General features: G+C 38.6%; 1 protein-coding gene across 1 annotated transcript in view; it reads right to left on the bottom strand.

Moving 5' to 3' along the window:
• The window catches only part of CNTNAP5 (contactin associated protein family member 5), a 1,081,620-nt gene that overhangs the window by 164,003 nt on the left and 895,895 nt on the right, over positions 1-21,722 (bottom strand). Inside the window, exon 17 of the mRNA XM_052655589.1 lies at positions 17,782-18,000. Coding sequence (XP_052511549.1) covers positions 17,782-18,000 — 219 coding nt within the window. The remainder of the gene's footprint in view (positions 1-17,781; positions 18,001-21,722) is intronic.

Here is a 21,722-nt window from a genome sequence, read left to right as displayed (position 1 = left end):
CTGGACTGGCGATTCATTTCACATATGATATTATACATGTTTCAACGCCATTCTCCCAAATCATCCCACCCTCTCCCTCTCCCACAGAGTCCAAATGACTGTTCTATACATCTGTGTCTCTTTTGCTGTCTCACATACAGGGTTATTGTTACTATCTTTCTAAATTCCACATACATGCATAAATATATTGTATTGGTGTTTTTCTTTCTGGCTTTGTATTTTTTTTTTTATTTCACTCGTATAATAGGCTCCAGTTTCATCCACCTAACTAGAACTGATTCAAATGTATTATTTTTAATGGCTGAGTAATACTCCATTGTGTACATGTACCACTGCTTTCTTATTCATTCATCTGCTGATGGAAATCTAGGTTGCTTCCATGTCCTGGCTATTATAAACAGTGCTGCGACGAAAATTGGGGTACACATGTCTCTTTCAGTTCTGGTTTCCTCGGTGTGTATGCCCAGCAGTGGGATTGCTGGGTCATATGGCAGTTCTATTTCCAGTTATTTAAGGAATCTCTACACTGTTCTCCATAGTGGCTGTACTAGTTTGCATTCCCACCAACAGTGTAAGAGGGTTCCCTTTTTTCCACACCCTCTCCAGCATTTATTGCTTATAGACTTTTGGATCACAGCCATTCTGACTGGTGTGAAATGGTACCTCATTGTGGTTTTGATTTGCATTTCTCTGATAATGAGTGATGTTGAGCATCTTTTCATGTGTTTGTCAGCCATCTGTATGTCTTCTTTGGAGAAATGTCTGTTTAATTCTTTGGTTCATTTTTTGATTTGGTCATTTATTTTTCTGGAATTGAGCTACAGGAGTTGCTTGTATATTTTGAGATTAATTCTTTGTCAGTTGCTTCATTTACTATTATTTTCTCCCATTCTGAAGGCTGTCTTTTCACCTTGCTTATAGTTTCCTTTGTTGTGCAAAAGGTTTTAAGTTTAATTAGGTCCCATTTGTTTATTTTTACTTTTATTTCCAATATTCTGGGAGGTGGGTAATAGAGGATCCTGCTGTGATTTATGTCAGAGAGTGTTTTGCCTATGTTCTCCTTTAGGAGTTTTATAGTTTCTAGTCTTGCATTTATATATTTAATCCATTTTGAGTTTATTTTTGTGTATGGTATTAGAAAGTGTTCTAGTTTCATTCTTTTACAAGTGGTTGACCGGTTTTCCTAGTGCCACTTGTTAAAGAGATTGTCTTTAATCCATTGTATATTCTTGCCTCCTTTGTCAAAGATAAGGTGTACATTGGTGCATGGATTTTTCTCTGGGCTTTCTATATTGTTCCATTGATCTATATTTCGGTCTCTGTGCCAATACCATACTGTCTTGATGACTGTAGCTTTGTAGTAGAGCCTGAAGTCAGGCAGGTGGATTCCTCCAGTTCCATTCTTTCTCAAGACTGCTTTGGCTATTTGAGGTTTTTTGTATTTCCATACAAATTGTGAAATTATTTGTTCTAACTCTGTGAAAAATACCGTTGGTAGCTTGATAGGGATTGTATTGAATCCATAGATTGCTTTGGGTAGTATACTCATTTTCACTATATTATTCTTCTGATCCGTGAACATCTATTACTGTCTTCTTTGATTTCTTTCACCAGTGTTTCATAGCTGAGTGCTGAAGAATTGATGCTTTTGACTGTGGTGTTGGAGAATACTCTTGAGAGTCCCTTGGACTGCAAGGAGATCCAAACAGGCCATTCTGAAGGAAATCTGTCCTAGGGTTCTTTGGAAGGAATGATGCTAAAGCTGAAACTCCAGTACTTTGGCCAACTCATGCGAAGAGTTGACTCATTGGAAAAGACTCTGATGCTGGGAGGGATTGGGGGCAGGAGGTGAAGGGGACGACAGAGGATGAGATGGCTGGATGGCATCACTGACTAAATGGATGTGAGTTTGAGTGAACTCCAGGAGTTGGTGATGGACAGGGAGGCCTGGCATGCTGCAATTCATGGGGTCGCAAAGAGTCGGACACATCTGAGTGACTGAACTGAACTAAACTGAACTGATACATATGTCTTTTGTTTCTTTAGGTAGATGTATTCCTAAGTATTTTATTCTTTTGATTGCAATGGTGAATGAAATTGTTTCCTTAATTTCTCTTTCTATTTTCTCATTATTAGTGTATAGGAATGCAAAGGATTTCTGTGTGTTGAATTTATATCCTGCAACTTTACTATAGTCATTGATTAACTCTAGTAATTTTCTGGTGGAGTCTTTAGGGTTTTCTATGTAGAGGATCATGTCATCTGCAAACAGTTAGAGTTTTACTTCTTCTTTTCCAATTTGGATTCCTTTTATTTTTTTCTGCTCTGATTGCTGTGGCCCAAATTTCCAAAACTATGTTGAATAGTAGCGGTGAAAGTGGGCACCCTTTTCTTGTTCCTGACTTTAGAGGAAATGCTTTCAATTTTTCACCTTGAGGATAATGTTTTCTGTGGGTTTGTCATATATAGCTTTTATTATGTTGAGGTGTGTTTCTTCTATTCCTGCTTTCTGGAGAGTTTTTCTTGACTGAGCCCTTTCCTGATTTTGAACCAGTCCATTGTTCCGATGTGCAGTTCTAACTGTTGCTTCTTGACCTGCATATAGGTTTCTCATGAGGCAGGTACTGTATACTGGTATTCCCATCTCATTAAGAATTTTGCACATTCTGCTGTGATTCACACAGTCAAAGGTTTTAGCATAGACAATGAAGCAGAAGTTAGTATTTCTCTGAAATTCTCGTACTTTTTCTACCATTCAATGGATGCTGGCAATTTGATCTCTGGTTCCTCTGCCTTTTGTAAATAAAGCTTGAACATCTGGGAGTTCTTGGTTCACAAACTGCTGAAGACTACCTTGAAGGACTTTGAGCATAACCTTTCTAGCATGTGATATGAGTGCAATTGTATGGACCTTTCTACCATGTGAAATGAGTGCAATCACAGGGTAGTTTGAACATTCTTTGGCATTGCTCTTCTTTGGAACTGGAATGAAAACGATATTTTCCAGTCCTGTGGCCACTGCTGAGCTTTCCAAATTTGCTGGCATATTGAGTGAAGTGATTTAAGAACAACAACTTTTAGGATCTGAAATAGCTCAGCTGAAATGCTATCATCTACATTAGCTTTCTTCATAGTAATGCTTCCCAAGGCCCACTTGATTTCACAATCCAGGATATCTGGCTCTAGGTGAATGATCACATCATCATGGTTATCCAAGTCATTAAGATCTTTTTTTGTAGCTCTTCATTCTTGCTACCTCCTCTTAATCTCTTCTGTGCCTGTTCAGCTCAGTTCAGTTGCTCAGTTGTGTTCAACTCTTTGCAACCCCATGGACTGCAGCACACCAGGCCTCCCTGTTCATCACCAACTCCCAGAGTTTGCTCAAACTCATGCCCATTGAGTCGGTGATTCCATCCAACCATCTCATCCTCTGTCATCCCCTTCTCCTCCCACCTTCAGTCTTTCCCAGCATCAGGGGCTTTTCCAGTGAGTCAGTTCTTTGCATCAGGTGGCCAAAGTATTGGAGTTTCAGCTTCATCATCATTCCTACTAGTGAATATTCAGGGCTGATTTCCTTTGTGATGGACTGTTTAGATCTCCTTGCATTCCAAGTGACTCTCAAGAATCTTCTACAACACCACAGTTCAAAAACATCTACTTTTTGGTGCTCAGGTTTCTTTATAGTCCAACTCTACATCCATACATGACTACTGGAAACACCATAGCTTTCACTAGATGGACATTTGTTAGCAAAGAAATGTCTCTGCTTTTTAATATGCTGTCTGGATTGGTCATAACTTTTCTTCCAAGGATTAAGTGTCTTTTAATTTCAAGGCTGCAATCACCATCTGCAGTGATTTTGGAGCCCCCCAAAATAAAGTCTCTCACTGTTTCCACTATTTCCTCATCTATTTGCAAAAAGTGACAGAAAGAGCTGACTCATTTGAAAAGACCCTGATGCTAGGAAAGATTGAAGGCAGGAGGAGAAGGGGACAGAGGATAAGATGGTTGGATGGCATCACCAACTCAATGGATATGAGTTTGTGTAAGTTCCAGGAGTTTGTGATGGACAGGGAGGCCTGGCATGCTGCAATCCATGAGGTCGCAAGACTTGGACATGACTGATTGAATGAACTGAAATGAACTGAACTGATGGGACCAGATGCCATGATCTTAGTTTTCTGAATGTTGAGTTTTAAGCCAATTTTCACTCTCCTCTTTCACTTTCATCAGGTCTTTAGTTCTTAGCTTTCTGCCTAAGGGTTGTGTCATCTGCATATCTGAGGTTATTGATATTTCTCCCAGCAATCTTGATTCCAGCTTGCACTTCTTCCAGCACAGCGTTTCTCATGATGTACTCTGCATATAAGTTAAATAAGCAGTGTGATAATACATAGCCTTGATGTACTCCTTTCCCTATTTGGAACCAGTCTGTTGTTCCATGTCCAGTTCTAACTGTTGCTTCCTGACCTGCATACAGGTTTTCAGAAGGCAGGTCAAGTGGTCTATTATTTCCATCTCTTGAAGAATTTTCAATAGTTTGTCATGATCCACACAGTCAAAGTCTTGGCATACTCAACAAAGCAGAAATAGATGCTTTTTTCTGGAACTCTCTTGCTTTTCCATGATCCAGTGAATGTTGGCAGTTTGATCCCTGGTTCCTCTGTCTTTTTGAAATCCAGCTTGAATATCTGGGAGCTCACAGTTCATGTACTTTTGAAGCCTGACTTGGAGGATTTTGATTGTTGCTTTACTAGTATGTGAGATGAGTGCAATTGTGCAGTAGTTTGAGTGTTCTTTGGCATTGCCTTTCTTTGGGATTGGAATGAAAACTGACCTTTTTCAGTCCTTCGGCCACTGCTGCATTTTCCAAATTTGCTGGCATATTGAATGTAGCACTTTCACAGCATCATATTCCAGGATTTGAAATAGCTCAACTGGAATTCCATCACCTCCACTAGCTTTGTTCGTAGTGGTGCTTCCTAAGGTCCACCTGACTTCGCATTCCAGGATTTCTGGCTCTAGGTGAGTGATCATACCACCATGATTATCTGGGTCATGAAGATCTTTTTTGTATTGTTCTTCTGTGTATTCCTGCCATCTCTTCTTAATATATTCTGCTTCTGTTAGGTCCATACCATTTCTGTCATTTATTGTGCCCATCTTTGCATGAAATGTTCCCTTGGCATCTCTAATTTTCTTGAAGAGATCTCTAGTCTTTCCCATTCTGTTGTTTTTCTCTATTTCTTTGCACTGATCACTGAGGAAGGCTTTCCTGTCTCTCCTTGTTATTCTTTGGAACTGTGCATTTAAATGGGTATACCTTTCCATTTCTTCTTTGCTGTTCATGTCTCTTCTTCTCACAGCTATTTGTAAGGCTTCCTCAGATAGCCATTTTGCTTTTTTGCATTTCTTTTTTGGGGGACAGTCTTGATCCCTGTCTCTTGTATAATGTCATGAACGTCCATCCATAGTTCTTCAGGCACTCTATCAGATCTAATCCCTTGAAACTATTTGTCACTTCCCCTGTGTAATCTATGTCTGTTAGCTTCTTACTGTTTCTATCCTTTATTATGTCCATCTTTGCATGATATTTTCCCTTAGTATTTCTAATTTTCTTGAAGAGATCTAGTCTTTCTCATCTATTATTCTTCTCTATTTCTTTAAATTATTCTCTTAAGAAGGCCTCTTATCTTTCCTTGCTATTCTTTAGAACTCTGCATTTAATTGGGTGTATATTTTCCTTTCTCCTTTGCTTTTACTTCTCTTCTTTTCTCAGCTATTTATCAAGCCTCCTCAGACAACCATTTGCCTTGTTTCATTTCTTTTTTCTTGGGGATGGTTTTGATCTTCCCATCCTGTACAGTGCTATGAACCTCCATCCTTAGTTCTAGCTCCCAAAACAAAAATGGCAAGCTTTTCCAACCATAATAAATATACAGGAATGTGGATGGGTATAAATATCAATATACAAAATCAATAATGTTCCTATAGAGCAATAATAACCAATTAGACCATGTGATAGCAAGAAAAGAATCTTATTCATCAACAAAAGCAACCAAACATCTAGAAATTAACTTAAGATCTATGACTGTAAATCACTGTAAAAAGGAAAATAAAGAAAATTTACCTTGACTCATTTAGAATAGATGGAACATGCTTTGATATAATTTAGGAATGTATAGTTATTCTCTTTAATGCAATAAAATCCCAGAGAATAACCCAAGAAAAATTATTTTCATATAACATGAAAAGCAAATTGTAAGAACCATAAAGAAAATAATTATTAATAGTTAACAGAGTGTTGAAAAGGAATCATCTATCCTTGTGTGGGTGGGGGAGGGGTGGAGCAGAGATGGATGTTCTATTCAATATTAAAATATACCCTATAAGTATGATGTTGAAACAGGACCTAGAAAGAAAACTACATAAATAAAACAGAGCAGGAAATTCAGAAAAATATTTTTCTTTTTCAATATTTTTTTATTTTAATTTTTTAAACAGCAAAAACATTTGCATTGGGGTATATGCAATAACAATGTTGTGATATTTTCGGATGAATTGTGAAGGGACTCAGCCATACATATACATGTCCATATCCCCTCAAACCCCCAGTCCATCCAGACTGGCACATAACATTGAGCAGAGTTAAATGTGCTATACAATACGTTTTTGTTGGTTATCCATTTCAGAAACACATTCTGTATATAAAGAGATTTCATACCTTATAATATATATATATATTTCATACCTTATATATGTATATATATATGAATTCTAAGTAGCGAGGGAGAAAAAGAACCATGAAATACATGGAGATAGAAATAGTATTTTGGAAAATAAAGTTACAATACTACCTCAAACAAATTCCAGATGAAATAAAGGCATAAAAATAGCACCAAACAAAACAATAACATAAACAAAAACTAAAAATATTAGTAAAATACAATATAGCAGTTTAATGCTATGTTTCCCATGGCACATATTAAGCAAAAAACCAAACCAAAACAAAACAAAACAAACAAAAAAAAAAAACGAGCAAGCACACTGTGGTATAACACATATGAGTATACGGCTTATCTAAAAAAGAAAAAAAAAAAGTTAAAACAGTGAAAGTGCTCGTTACTCAGTTGTGTCTAACTGTTTGCAACCCCATGACTGTAGCCTGCCAGGCTATTCTGTCCATGGAATTCTCTAGGCAAGAATACTAGAGTAGGTTGTCATTCCCTTCGCCAGTGGATCTTCCCAACTCAGGAATGTAACTGAGATCTCCTGCATTGCAGGCAGATTCTTTACTGTTTGAGCCACCAGGGAAGCCCTGCTTATGTAAATACACAAATAATAATACTGCATGGTGTTTCCTTAGTGTATTTAAATGTATGTGACTGCCTCGAATGAGGCCAGGAAAGTATCACAGCGGCCTAATATCAGTTGTCTCTAGGAACAGCACTAGGATTATTATTGAATAATTATATAGCAAACATGTATTTGTGTATTGACTGACTAATTTAAAATTAATTTTCATTTATTATGTGTATTTGCATAATTCTTCTGATCTTTTTTGAGTAATTTAAAAATTATTTCAAGTTTCAAAAACAAACCACTTTGCTATATCTAGAATTATGTATATCTGTAAAAATCCTTTATTAATCTATGTGTTATTTAGACATTAGCAAACATCTTTCCCAGAATCAGCGTTTTTGTGGCTGGGGTGTGGATTGGAGTTCATATGTAATATTCATCTTGGTTTTCTGTAAAGGTTTTCTTTTTTTTTCTTTTCCCTCAAGACCACAAGCCAAAAATAAGCATTTGCTTTCTTTTTAGCAGTTTGACAAGGCCCAAGATTTTGCCCAGTAGAGTGGTATATGGGTATTCTATGGAAATCCCCATGTGGTTATTATTTATAATTCAGGGTAAGGAGAATGAAACAAGCAAGCACTTGAATTATTACTGTTTCTGTTGCCCACAGAATTGTGGAGCAGTAGGGATCACTCCCAACACAGTTCTAGGTGGTTGATTTAGTGGTCCAACTGTCTTCCCAAAGAATTCTCTGAGGTACAGTTTTGCATCTCATCTGGAAATACCCCTGAGAGAACATCATTTGATGGGGCAGGTATCTGCAGCAACATGAATGGACTTGGAGATTGTCATACCAAGTGAGGTAAGTCAGAGAGAGAAGGACAAATACCATATGATATCACTGACACGTGGAGTTTGAAAAAAAAAAAGACAGAAATGAGCGTATTTAAAAAACAAAAGCAGACACACAGACAAGGAAACGAAATTATGGTTACCATTGGGGAAGGGGGGAGGGATAAATTAGGAGGTTGGGAATAACATATACACACTACTATACGTAAAACCGGAGAAGGGCATGGCAACCCACTCGAGTATTCTTCCCTGGAGAATTCCATGGACAGGGGAGCCTGGCTGGCTGTGGTCCATAGGGTCTCAAAGAGTTGGACAAAACTGAGTGACTGACTAAACGATACTGGCAATATGTAAAATAGATAACCAACAAGGACCTAGTGTGTAGCACAAGGAACTCTACCCAATACAGTGTAATAATCTACATGGGAAAAAATCTAAGAAGAGTGGACATATGTATATGTATAACTGAATCACTTTGCTGTACACCTGAAAATAACACAAGATTATCAATCAACTATATTATAAAATAAATTTAAATTTAAAAAGTAAAAAATGTTCTTTCAAATGATTTTAAAAAGAAGACGATGAGGCAGGAAAGTCCACCATAATCCTAATCAGTCTGGAATTGCAACATGAACCATTTCGACTAAAAGGATCATCTCCCATCTCATAAAAAGGAGAGCCAATTCACCCCTCACTGTGCTTCCTTCTGCCACAGTTTTTAAAGATGAAGTATCACCAGTAAAGTCACTATCAAAAACAGCCTTAAACCAACTTCTTGCAATAACTATGAGCCCCAAGTCTTTTCTAGAGTCAGCCAGAGAAGCTATTTACTTCTTCCAGGCTGGCTGCCAGGCCAAGTCATTACCTGACTGACAGCAGTTTTGGGGTTTCCTGGATGTTAGGGCCCCTGGAAATCACTCTGATTAGTTTTCTCCAGGGAGACCCTGATGAGAACAGAGATTACATCAAAAGTTGAACCATAAGCCCATTCAAAGAAATAAGTCAATAAAGTTAAGTCTGTAATTATAAGCTTTAAGAATTTTCCCTACTAGTCCCAACCACCCCAGAGTGATTTTATGGCTAAGCCCAGGAGACCTTGAAATACAAAAGGAGCCTGCAATTCACTAAAAGAATAGGAGCAAGGGCAACTCATGACAAACAGTTCTCACAATCCAATATACTAACATTGCTGTGACATTTTGATGCAATTGTGCAGAAATCACTTTGGGGTTCTTTCTTATTCCAGCTTCTTTTGTGGAAGTGGTGGCTGCTATGTGACTAGGGACATATCATCAACTCTCTCTTATCAGCAAAAATAAGTTGAAACTTGGAAATAAAACAAAAAATCATAGATGACATTTGTCCAGCGGAAATGCAGGTAATTTCTTTCCAGTGTAACGATACCTCCAAAGATGGCATGGTGAGCAAGAGCTTCATATCTAATCTCACAACTTTATCCTCTCTTTGTTGTTAAATTCCCCACACCATATCCTAGCTTTTTAGATACTCTCTGAACTGGTCATGACATCTTAATGGCTTCCTCATTAATTAATGAGTGAAATAAAATCTTTGACACATGTTCATTTATTATTTGCCTGAGACTCATGATTTTAGCTTTTGGAAGATTAGATTTTAACACATAACGACTAGTATCAGTTAAAATGGTGCTGTTCATCATTCAAAAGTATGAAACGTTACAGAAAGATCTTAACCCCACAAAACATAATACCTGGGACAAATAATGATAATAAGATATTTAAAGAACTTTTTTAGTTTTTTGCATCACCAATGAAGAGGATTCTGCTGGGTAAATTGAGGGTAGTTTGAGGGAAACTCAAACTCAAACCCATCTTTATTTGAGGGAAAAGACCATTGGAAGACTATGAGTCAGGGACTTCCTTGGTAGTCCCATGGTTAAGACTCTGCTTCCAATGCAGGAGATGTGGGTTCAATTCCTGATCCAGTAATTAAGATTCCACATGCCAGGCCCCCCAAAATAAGAGAGAGTATGAATCACAACAATACAAACTTGATTCTAACGAACCCATTAAATTTAAAGAGTGCTTTTAAGAAGAAAGGGGGAGAAGAGTAGGCAATATTTTATGGCTAATGCTTGGGAGGAATGAAAAACAAATTTCTTAAATCAAAGACAATTACTTTGATTTTAAAAAGTGTGTGTATGTGTGTCTCTGTGTATATTTTGCACAATAAATCCATGTCATTCTGCCACTGCCAGGGTTCTCCAGCAAACAGGCTTGAGATAAAATTAAAGAGGCATGGTGTTTTTTAGGGGGAACCTTTAGGAAACACATCTTTGATCCAGACAGGAAAGAAGCATAAATGGGCTGAGAAGTGAGCTCTGGGACAGGTCTGACCATCTAGAACAGCCCCATGGAGAGTGGTGGAGCAAGAAAAATCGATCAGAGATTTGCTTCCTTGGGCCAAAATGGTTGGGTCTTTGTATTCTGGAGTCAATTGACTGTTGTCTGGGTGTATCTCGGCAGCAGGTGCAGTACCTGAAGGACAGACAGAGAAAGACTGTCTTCCAACAGCACTGTTGTCTGGGTGTATCTCGGCAGCAGGTGCAGTACCTGAAGGACAGACAGAGAAAGACTGTCTTCCAACAGCACTTCCAGTGGCAGAGCCTTCCAGTGGCAGAGCCACTTCCAGTGGCAGAGCCTTCTTGAATGGGTACCTGAAGGACAGACAGAGAAAGACTGTCTTCCAACAGCACTGTTGTCTGGGTGTATCTCGGCAGCAGGTGCAGTACCTGAAGGACAGACAGAGAAAGACTGTCTTCCAACAGCACTTCCAGTGGCAGAGCCTTCCAGTGGCAGAGCCACTTCCAGTGGCAGAGCCTTCTTGAATGGGTACCTGAAGGACAGACAGAGAAAGACTGTCTTCCAACAGCACTTCCAGTGGCAGAGCCTTCCAGTGGCAGAGCCACTTCCAGTGGCAGAGCCTTCTTGAATGGGTACCTGGGCAGCACATCCCAGAGACTGCCCACCTCAGGTTCCTCAGCCTCTCTACACATCACAGATGGGGCCTGAGATGACCCTTAATCTTTAGCCTGAGACATGGATGATGAAGCAGGAAGCTGAATTAAAACATGGCACTTTTCACCTCTTCTACAGAATTGCCTTCCCCAACACAAGTGGCTCTGATGCCAAATTCTTTTCTCCCTGAATCAGAAGAAATTTGGTACTACAATGAGACCAGAGTGTAAATCTGCCAGGCACAAGTTCAGAGGATTTGATGATGTCTTCTTCCGCTCCATCACTCTCCTCCAAGGCTTTCTTCTCTCCTCTCCTTAGTCATCAGCTTTGTTGCCAGAGCCTTGCAGATATGAAGCAAGTTATAGGCAGCATGCGGCATCAGCATGCCTGGCTGGGTCCATACTTTTCTAAACTGAAGCTTCCATGAAGTCCTAGTTACATAAGTTCAATAGCGTCTTGGCTTTGGAAAAGACAAGCAGCTTCTTATTTCCCTCAGTTTAGGTCCTTGAATTTCCAGAGAGCACTGTTTTATTTCTCAGAAAGGTCTGGCTTGAGTTTCTTTTTATAGCTATCACCCTGGCTCCACATAAACAGTTCTGTATTAATGTTTTGTTTCTTTACTGAGTTACAGATTTTGATGACTGGAGGTGCCAGGGTAATCAGAATGACTGCTTCCATCATTGAGTTTTTGTTGTGGTCCAAATCTCAGGGCTTTTCTCCCTGGGCTGCCTGAGAAAAATGATGCCATGTTGTACTTCTCTTTAAAAAAAAAGATGGTATGCTTTGAGATATGTTTTCTCAAAGGCAGAATTAAATATTTAAACAGTGAAACCCAATAAGAAAAGTCTACATTCTCCATCAATGGCCCATTAACAATCCAGTGTGGCCAGTATGTGACAAAATGAGCTTCAGTTAAAGTTTCAGAGATTGTTGATAAACGTTTCCAAAAGGGTTTTGGAATAGTAGGAGCAGAAAAAACTAACATGGGCTTCCGGGTGGGTTTAATAATGATCAGCAACTTCAAAATGAGACATCATGTAGTGAAAGGAATCCTTTGCTTTTCTGTTTGTTTCTTTTTCCCTTTTGATTGTGCTGCACAGCATTCAGGATCTTAGTTCACTAACCAGAGACTGATCCCCTGCTCCATGCATTAGAAGTGCAGTGTCTTAACCATTGGACTGCCAGGGAAGTCACTGGAAGAATCATTTAATCATTTACTTCTCTGTAAATAAAAAGAACCAGTGTTTTTTAAAAGTATGTTCAAGTTCTAAGAATATGATTTTGTGGAGCATATATGGTGTTGGGGAAGAAAAAAGTGTAAGAGGAAGCAGGTGGCTCTTGTATTTTTTTTCATCATAGAAGCACTGAGGAAGCAAAGCACTCATGGGACTTGCCTGCTGGTATACTGAGGTCTGCTATGAACGTCTTAAATGAATCAGGACACCGCCTCTTACTGAACTATTACAAGAAATATTAGAAATCCTGTATTAATATTTTTTGCTAAAATGATTCAAGCATACTTGACATATTTAGCTTTGCAAAAAACTTTTGATAAATCAGACCTTATCATCAGAAAGTATAGAATGTAGAAAGACAATGATATCTTCACTTCTCACCATTGACATCCTCCGCACAACAATGGTTTTGCGTAACAAATATGCTTAAAGGTGATTTTCCAGTTCTTCCTTATGTGAAAAGGATGTATATCTCCTCTTATGCAGACACACATCTTTTCTGATAGAAAACTCTTCTGGCCTGTGTCAGGAAAGCCATCCTTGTGGGGCACTCTCAAGAGTAAATGTAAGTAACTATTCCACAGAGAAAATCTGGCACCATGGTGTGTCAGGGCACAGAGCAAATGAGCACTGCTTTGCCTGCCGTCACCACTGACCTTGCCAAGTGTGACATGCTTCATCTGAAAATAGGAATAATAATTCCCAACTGGTGTGGAAGCAGGCGCAGCACAGAGGGGCAGGGCGAGACTCTGCAACTTTATGATTTATCACGTCAATGTGATATTTTCCCCAAGGAGTTCTAAGTGGGAGTTACTTCCATTTATTTTGATACAAATAAAGCAGCTGAGCCAAAAAAAAAAAAAAAAGAAAGAAAGAAAGAAAAAGAAACAAAGGTTCATGAAAGGCCAAAAAGGTAAGAAGAAAGTAAAGTTACACAAAATAAGACTCAGTCTCACAGCTCTACAAAGTGTCTAGTCTATAATTCCAACATATTGGGAAAGATGAGATGTCAGATTTGGGGACAATGAGATATTTTCCTTGCTGTTACATACACACAGGCATGAGGGTAAGGATAATTGTCATATCTAACATACACATGGAGATGATAGCATATCCACAAGTTGTAAGAGTTCTATTACCATACTCATCAATTTCATTCTGCAAATAAAGACAATGAGTCCATTTAGGCTAGTTCTTTTCCTACTAGTGTCTCAAGATCTGTTATAAGTTGACCTGGAGTTCACACCTAGATCTCTTGGTTCCACTTTTAGTAAAAGGTGCTACTTATTAGATTTCTCTTGCCTCATCCTCATATTAACTTGAAAAGCTAGCGCATGCATGCTAAGTCACTCAGTCGTTTCCAACTCTTTGCAATCCTATGGACTGTAGCCCACCAGGCTCCTCTGTCCATGGGATTCTCCAGTATTACCTGGAAAATCACATGGACAGAGGAATAAGGAATAGCAAAAGAGGGGAGTTATGCAGCCAAGGGTTTTAAAGCTGAAACAATCCCAAGCTTGCAGCATTCATCTCAGAAGCTCATGTTATGAAATTTCTCCTACTCTATTCAAAAAAATGCCATGACTGAAATGACATGGTTGCAACTGTCCCTAACTACCAGGGAAATAAAAGTCTCAGTTCAGTTCAGTTAAGTCACTCAGTCGTGTCCAGCTCTTTGCGACTCCATGAATCGCAGCACACCAGGCCTCCCTGTCCATCCACCAACACCCGGAGTTCACTTAAACTCACGTCCATTGAGTCAGTGATGCCATCCAGCCATCTCATCCTCTGTCGTCCCCTTCTCCTCCTGCCCTCAATCCCTCCCAGCATCAGAGTCTTTTCCAATGAGTCAACTCATCACATGAGGTGTCCAAAGTACTGGAATTTCAGCTTCAGCATCATTCCGTCTAAAGAAATCCCAGGGCTGATCTCCTTCAGAATGGACTGGTTGGATCTCCTTGCAGTCCAAGGGACTCTCAAGAATCTTCTCCAACTTCAAAAGCACACTTCAAAAGCATCAATTCTTCGGTGCTCAGCTTTCTTCACAGTCCAACTCTCACATCCTTACATGACCACTGGAAAAACCATAGCCTTGACTAGAAGGACCTTTGTTGGCAAAGTAACATCTCTGCTTTTCAACATGCTATCTAGGTTGGTCATAACTTTTCTTCCAAGGGGTAAGCGTCTTTTAATTTCATGGCTGCAATCAGCATCTGCAGTGATTTTGGAGCCCAAAAAAGTAAAGTCTGACACTGTTTCCACTGTTTCCCCATCTATTTCCCATGATGTGATGGGACCAGATGCCATGGTCTTCGTTTTCTGAATGTTGAGCTTTAAGACAACTTTTTCACTCTTCTCTTTCACTTTCATCAAGAGGCTTTTTAGTTCCTCTTCATTTCTGCCATAAGGGTGGTGTCATCTGCATATCTGAGGTTATTGATATTTCTCCCAGCAATCTTGATTCCAGCTTGTGCTTCTTCCAGCCCAGCATTTCTCATGATGTACTCTGCATATAACTTAAATAAGCAGGGTGACAATATACAGCCTTGATGTACTCCTTTCCCTATTTGGAACCAGTCTGTTGTTCCATGTCCAGTTCTAACTGTTGCTTCCTGACCAGTCTGCAGTCACAATATTGATTCTGGGAATCCAGCATGCATTAACTTGGGTATCAGCACTTCAGTATTTCACATTCCAATGACAGGAGCATTGCTAATAGGTGCATCCATTCTATAAAATTCAATCTGGTACTTAGGAAGCTATCATGGACACAACAGCAATACCAGTGATTACCATGCTGAACGACAGTCTGTTTTGATTGAAAAATCCTTCAGGGGTTAAAGGTGTCTAGACAGACATATCCAAATGAATATTCAAGTATCGTCACATTCAATCTATCCAGTTAACCAACTGATAACCAACAAGGACCTACTATATAGCACCAGGGACTTATACTCAATATTTTGCAATAGCCTATATTCAGAAAGGAATCTGAAAAAGAATGCCTATATGGATGTGTAGAATGGTGTCACTTTGCTATACACTTGAAACTAACATGACATTGTAATTCAACTATACTTCAATTTTAAAAATTAAAGAAAAGAAGCACACAGCAATCATAGTTTTTCTGCCTAGCAAGTATAAAAATCCAGTGACAAAATTTCTGAATGATAGAGAATGCAATTCATCATTTTGGCTGCTCTAGCTAAGTAGAGGTTCTTTTTTTTTTTTAACCACTGAACCATACAAAATGGAAATATCAGAACTTCAATTTCTTTCTTTTTTTTTTTGCCACTCAACATTTCTAAGCAGACTGAACATTAAACAGCAAAATTCAAACCAACAGACTAAAATGACCTCCAACGGCATTTTTTCTTCTTCAAGTACATTAAGCCAAATTCGATAAAGCAGAGTAACATCTGAGATGGAACTTATTAGAAAGAAACAGAACAGAAGCAGGTGTTCTTGCTATAGCTGACCTTGGAAGCAGCTCGAGCAAAGTGTCTCCTCCAGACCCATAGACAAGCTCTTATTCACTGTATTTGTGATCAATTTAACAGAAATGTCTCGAGATTAAAACCTGCAAGAAACACAGCTGCCTCTTTTCACTTTCAACTTGCGCAACGTTTGTCACATTTTCAAGCTGTATGATAATTTCATAACTACATGAAATTTACACGAAGGGATTGAAAAATTCCATCTTTATACACACCTTTCAACGAGAAAGATTCATCAATATAGTCTGAAGATAAATTAAACTTTGGCATGGAATATAATTTATGAAAATTGCAAAGTACTTGAATTGATTATACCAAAAAAGACATTAAATCTTGATGACTAGCAAACTTATCCAGAGCAATAAAATGTTATGTTTAGATAGGATTAAGACATCAATATAAATTAAAAATATACATTTTAATAGTAAATCATATCACTTATGTAGGTTAATTAAGTGAATGCTTTTCATCATCATTCATAAAAATGTTCTTAATCACTTATGTCTTAGCTTCTGGTGAATACGTAAAACATGATAGATGAAGAAAGAAATATGATTACTGTTGGAAAGACAGATTACATATTCTGTTACTTCTTTTCTTTTAGTTGGCATGTTCTTAGTGACAACTTTCCTCAGAGTTAAAAGTTGCACAGACCCGGATTTCAAGAAAGCAATTAAGATACACCCATTGATAGCTGATGACATTTCATTACTAGCAGTAAAGCTATACAGTGTCAGCTGATAAAATAAATACATAAGGAAAGAAACTTAAATTTGAGTATATGGAAAATTTTGGAACTTATTGATATTACTGTTCTAAGCATCTGAACTTCAAGTTTCAGATAAGAGCAGTGTCACAGCTTTGATACTAATACAATATACCTAACATTTACAGCTCTGTTTTGTACTTTAAACCTATATATGCCTTGCTCAATCTAATTTCAAAGAATCCCTCCTAAATTATAGCAATAATGTGAACCTTTCTTTTCCTATTTGGACTAATGTGGTGAAATTCTTTCTATTTCTGTCTCTCTGTCTCCCACAACACATACACACACACACACAGTGAGCACTTGAAAAAGATGTTTTATTGCAAAAGTCATCTTTCAATTCCCACCATCCAACAAGGAACCGGATGTGTTTTTGGTACTCACTTAATATTTATGGAAAGAATGAATGAAAGACTCAGTGAAAGGTGTTTGAGCCCCCAGGCCCTATTGCCAGCAGTAGCAGTCAGCTCAGATGAGCAACTTAATCTAAAGGCTGATTCTGAGTCTCAAGGAAGGAATGATCAGTGGAGAGATGTATGCCTGGGGAACAGGCCATTTTTCTGTGCAAGTATCAGGCAGCCACCTAAGGGATGTGATTTCTGGGAGTATTAAAGAAGCTCTTAGCTTAAAAACCAATAGTTCCCTCCCCTGCCATATTGTTGATTCCCCAAATCCCCTGAAGATGCTGTAACATATATCATTACATGGTTATCAAAAATCATCAGGAGTTAGGTGTCACTAAGAAAGGTGAATTGTAGCCCACTGAAAAAGTCAACATCTAAAAAAGGTTTAAATAGCTTACACTCCTTTTTCTGAGAGTATATTTTGATCACAAGGATGAAAAATAATAGGAGTCCCTAGACATCTAAAGATACAATATGAACAAGGAGAAAAGATAAAAAAAAGAGTTTGAGACCCCCACAAACTTTGCTAAGAAATGGCAATCTTTCATTCTTGAAGATAATGAACCTAGAAAGGAAGAATTTGTAAAATTACATCTGTAATTATAAATGCTTTGTGAAATATTGTAATCATTTCTCAGGTCTAAAAATCGTAATTCTCCTTGGGCCCAATTCCACTGTAGTCATGTAGGGTTTTTAGCACAAACGGCACCTTAAGATGTCCCCTACCTACAAACAGCTGGCTGTTGAGCTGTAACCGGAAATGGCCCTCTTCTGAGGTCTCCCTGGTCATCCTCGGGAGGTTGTCCACTTGGAGCGAGGTCTCCTTGAGGTTCCTCTCTGCTCGGATGTAATGCCATTGGTTGTCATTCAGAGAAGAAGGAGACTGGACTATGAGCTCTATGGGGCCATTCCCAACATCAATGGCAAAAGTGATCTCAGAAGGAGCTGAAACCAAAAATGGAAACAGGTAAAAAGATGAAGGAAGTTGTCAGTACATTTAGGACACAAGCATATTCTGAGCGAATGGTAAAATGATTATAAATGCTAGGTAGGGAGGACCTCAGTTGAAATCCCTGCAGTATTGAAATTTCCACTGATAGTAGGAACTACCAACTACTAAATCCCAAGTTCCATCTTTTTCCCTAATTGGTTCTCACTGTGAAAATTCAGGAAATAGAATAGGGACCAGGGCCACTGATGCCAATCTGATAAAATACACCAGTGCCAAGGTGCTAGATTTTCCAGATCTGTTCTGACTTCACTTGTGTGCTCATAGATAGCTATAGATCCTGGGTTAGCTAAGAAGACACCCTCCTGCAGAGAGAAGAGCACACTCTGGAAAGTCCAATGCTTTGTTTATTCATTATGGGTATTACAGTAATGCATTTCATATATTTATAACATTATTATATGTATTATATATTATTATTCTGTAATGTATTATCTTATCAATACATATGATACAAGCATTCATGCTATCCCTAAATTTTTTCTCAAAATGAGGCTCAGAAATTTTAAGAGCCTTATCTGCATCACTGGAAATGGTAGTATCTAGGTCAAATACAACTCTCCCCCTCAACTCCCCACACAGGGATCTTTTTCATGACTCTTCTTACCCTTCTAAAGTAATCTGCTTACTGTATAGGCCAAGAAGCAGCTGTTGGGTATAATGCTACCTACGATGATGATGATGATGATGATGATGATGATGATGATGATGATGATAGGAAGATAATAGTGGTGGTCATGATGGTGGCAGAGGTGGTGGCAATGATGGTGAGGATAGTGGTGAGGGTCATGTTGGTGAGGGTGGTGGTGGTGATGATGACAGTGGAGGTAATGATGGTGAGGATAGTGGTGAGGGTCATGCTGGTGAGGGTGGTGGTGGTGATGATGACAGTGGAGGTAATGATGGTTGCGAGGATAGTGGTGATGGTCATGCTGGTGAGGACTGTGGTGGTGGTGGTGGTGGTTTTGGTGGTGGTGACAATGTTACTATCATCCCTGAAAAACAAAAAGAAGTAGCAGCAGCACAGTACATACCGTGAACTCTGCTGAGCACTTTTCTAAGCACTGACCATAGAGGCTCTCATTTTAATCCTCAGAACAACTCCGTGAAAGAAGTATCATTTTTAATTTCCATTTTATGGGTAAGAAAATGAAAGTAGAAATAATTTGCTCAAAGATTCCTCAGTAATTAGAATCTTCATCATTTTCCTCTAATATATCTTCTTGTATTTTCTGTTATTATGTAAGAAATCTACATCTGAAGGATGTGGAGAAGCAAATAATAAATTGAATTTGAGGGGAAGACAGTCCCCTTTCAGGAACAGGAACCTTCTTATTCCAGACCTTCCTTTCTTCTCAGAACCTTTTGACAGTCCCCCCCTTTTTTACTCCCAAGATAGGATATGTGTATTTCTTTGACAAGATCATCAACTAACAGATCTGAATTTTCAGCAATACCAAAGGTCAAACATCACCCTGAATCCTTCCTTCCTCAACCTTTACATTTTAATAGAAAGCGGACCTTGATAAAGAATATTTCAATATGAGGATTTCAAATAGCAGAAAATTTGACTTTTCCTCCTAGTGAAAGACCCCAAAAAGAGGCAATAAGAAAAAAGGTTTTAAAATGAGATTTGAGGGCTTCCCTAGTGGTCTTGTGGTTAATAATCTGCCTGCCAATGCAGGGGACAGGAGTTTGATTACTTCTCTGGGAAGATCCCACATGCCATGGGACAACTAAACCTGTGCAACATGACTACTGAGCCAGTGCTCTAGAGCCTGTGAGCCACAACTACTGAAGCCCGTGCTCCACCACAAGAGAGGCTACCACAAGAAGTCCACTCCATGCAATGAAGACCCAGCAAGCCAAAATATAAACAAATGAATAAATATTTTTTAATGGGATTTGAGAAATAGACTCTGGAGCCATCATAACCTAAGGCAAGTTTTCAAGCTCATTACCTCTTAGTCTTCTCCTTTGTAAAATGAGAACATTATCACTTAATCTTCTTCTTTGTAAAATGAGAATAAAATATTAACTAGTTATCAGGTTGTTTATAAATTCATCCTGACAAAGTTGCTAGAACTGTGCCTGACATGTAGGATGAACTCAACAATAATAGTTATTGTTATCAACATGATTCATCACATTAGATCAATCATCTTTGCCTCATAAACCTATGCATTAAAGGAAACAGAATTGAAGGGAGCAAATCTGATTCAACAATGAAAAGATAAAATAAGAACAAAATTGTTCCATTGAGCCATTTCCTGTTTCTTATCAGGCCACCAGTGCCACCTTGAAGCTCTGCTCATCCAGAGACCAAATAAACAATTACTGAGAGGGTGAAGAAAATGCATTTCTCTTTAAAAACACAGGTAAAGACTGGTGAGACTGATGGGGAGGGCTGCTAAAGATTTTGCTAAAAGCCTTTCTGCAAAGTTGATCTTGGGGATATTAAGTTCCACACAGACAGCACATCTCTGTGGAGGGCTGGCTGCACAGCTCTGTCTGCTCTCCACGCCTTGCCATTTTTAACTCCATGTTATGTTTTCAGACTGTGCTTAAATCTACTTCAAAATCTATCCCTATGTTGTATAATGATCTGTTTATGGTCTGTCTCCCAGCTAGTCTGCAAACTCTAGATGAATACCTCATTTATTGGAAAACCAGAACCTAGGACTGCGCCTTGTATACAGGAAGCTCTCATCAAACTAAAATTTCATTCACTAAAATGTTACATTGCACATACTACATTCAACTTTGCAATTTTCTTATTTTATTTTTATTTTACATCAAGATATTAAGTCCTTAAAAAACATCTAAAATTATTATTATTTAACTTTATTCAAGTCACTACTAAAGATCAACTATATTCAACTCAGAACTAGGGAAGAATCAGTGAAATGTAATAATAATAGTCAACATTTAGAGTGCTTAACATGATCCAGGCACTCTGCTAAGCATTTTTCATTAATCAACTTATTACAGTCCTATGAGAAAGGAGGGAACTAATCCACAGATGGCTGATAAATTACTCCAACCCATAGTCGGCAGAGTTGGTATTTAAATCCCAGTGATGGGTCTCTGGAGCTCACTTTTTAACCCACTTGTCCTGTGACAAATCTTTCATCCTTAAAACCTATGCAAGCCCTACCTGGGCAGTAAACTCTGGATATAAATCAGTATAATATAGGTTCCTCAAAAAAACTGAATGAAATAAAAAAGTGAATACATGTTGATACATCCAACATTGGCTAGTGACTTGGTGGACTGGACACTGGAGACCAACATGAACTAGCTCTTGTTTTCTGGGGGGATAGACATAGCCCAGTGGCCCAAGACGGGAAAGCTGGTGGCCCTTTGGTAGCATCACCTCTATCATTAATTTACCTTTCTGCCTCTCCTTCTCCCAACAGTCTGACAAATATCCTCCCTCATTATTTATACCATATAGTTCAAGACAAAGTTAAGGAGTTACTTGAGTCTTTGGGTGGGTTTTTACCAAACCAAGCTTGTGCTAAGCAGGGACAAATGAAACAAAACGAACTCGTGGTGTACTTGAGAGAAGACTGGCAAAGAAGGGGCATGTCAAGTGGAAGAAAGTACCATAAGCATGAGCAAATGAATACCGAGTACTCCTAAGCAATTGAAAAAA

The sequence above is a fragment of the Budorcas taxicolor genome, chromosome 2, assembly GCF_023091745.1.
Source record: "Budorcas taxicolor isolate Tak-1 chromosome 2, Takin1.1, whole genome shotgun sequence".
Taxonomy (NCBI): Eukaryota; Metazoa; Chordata; class Mammalia; order Artiodactyla; family Bovidae; genus Budorcas; species Budorcas taxicolor.
Note: the sequence above shows the minus strand (reverse complement) of the source record. Positions and strands in the feature narration are given on the sequence as shown.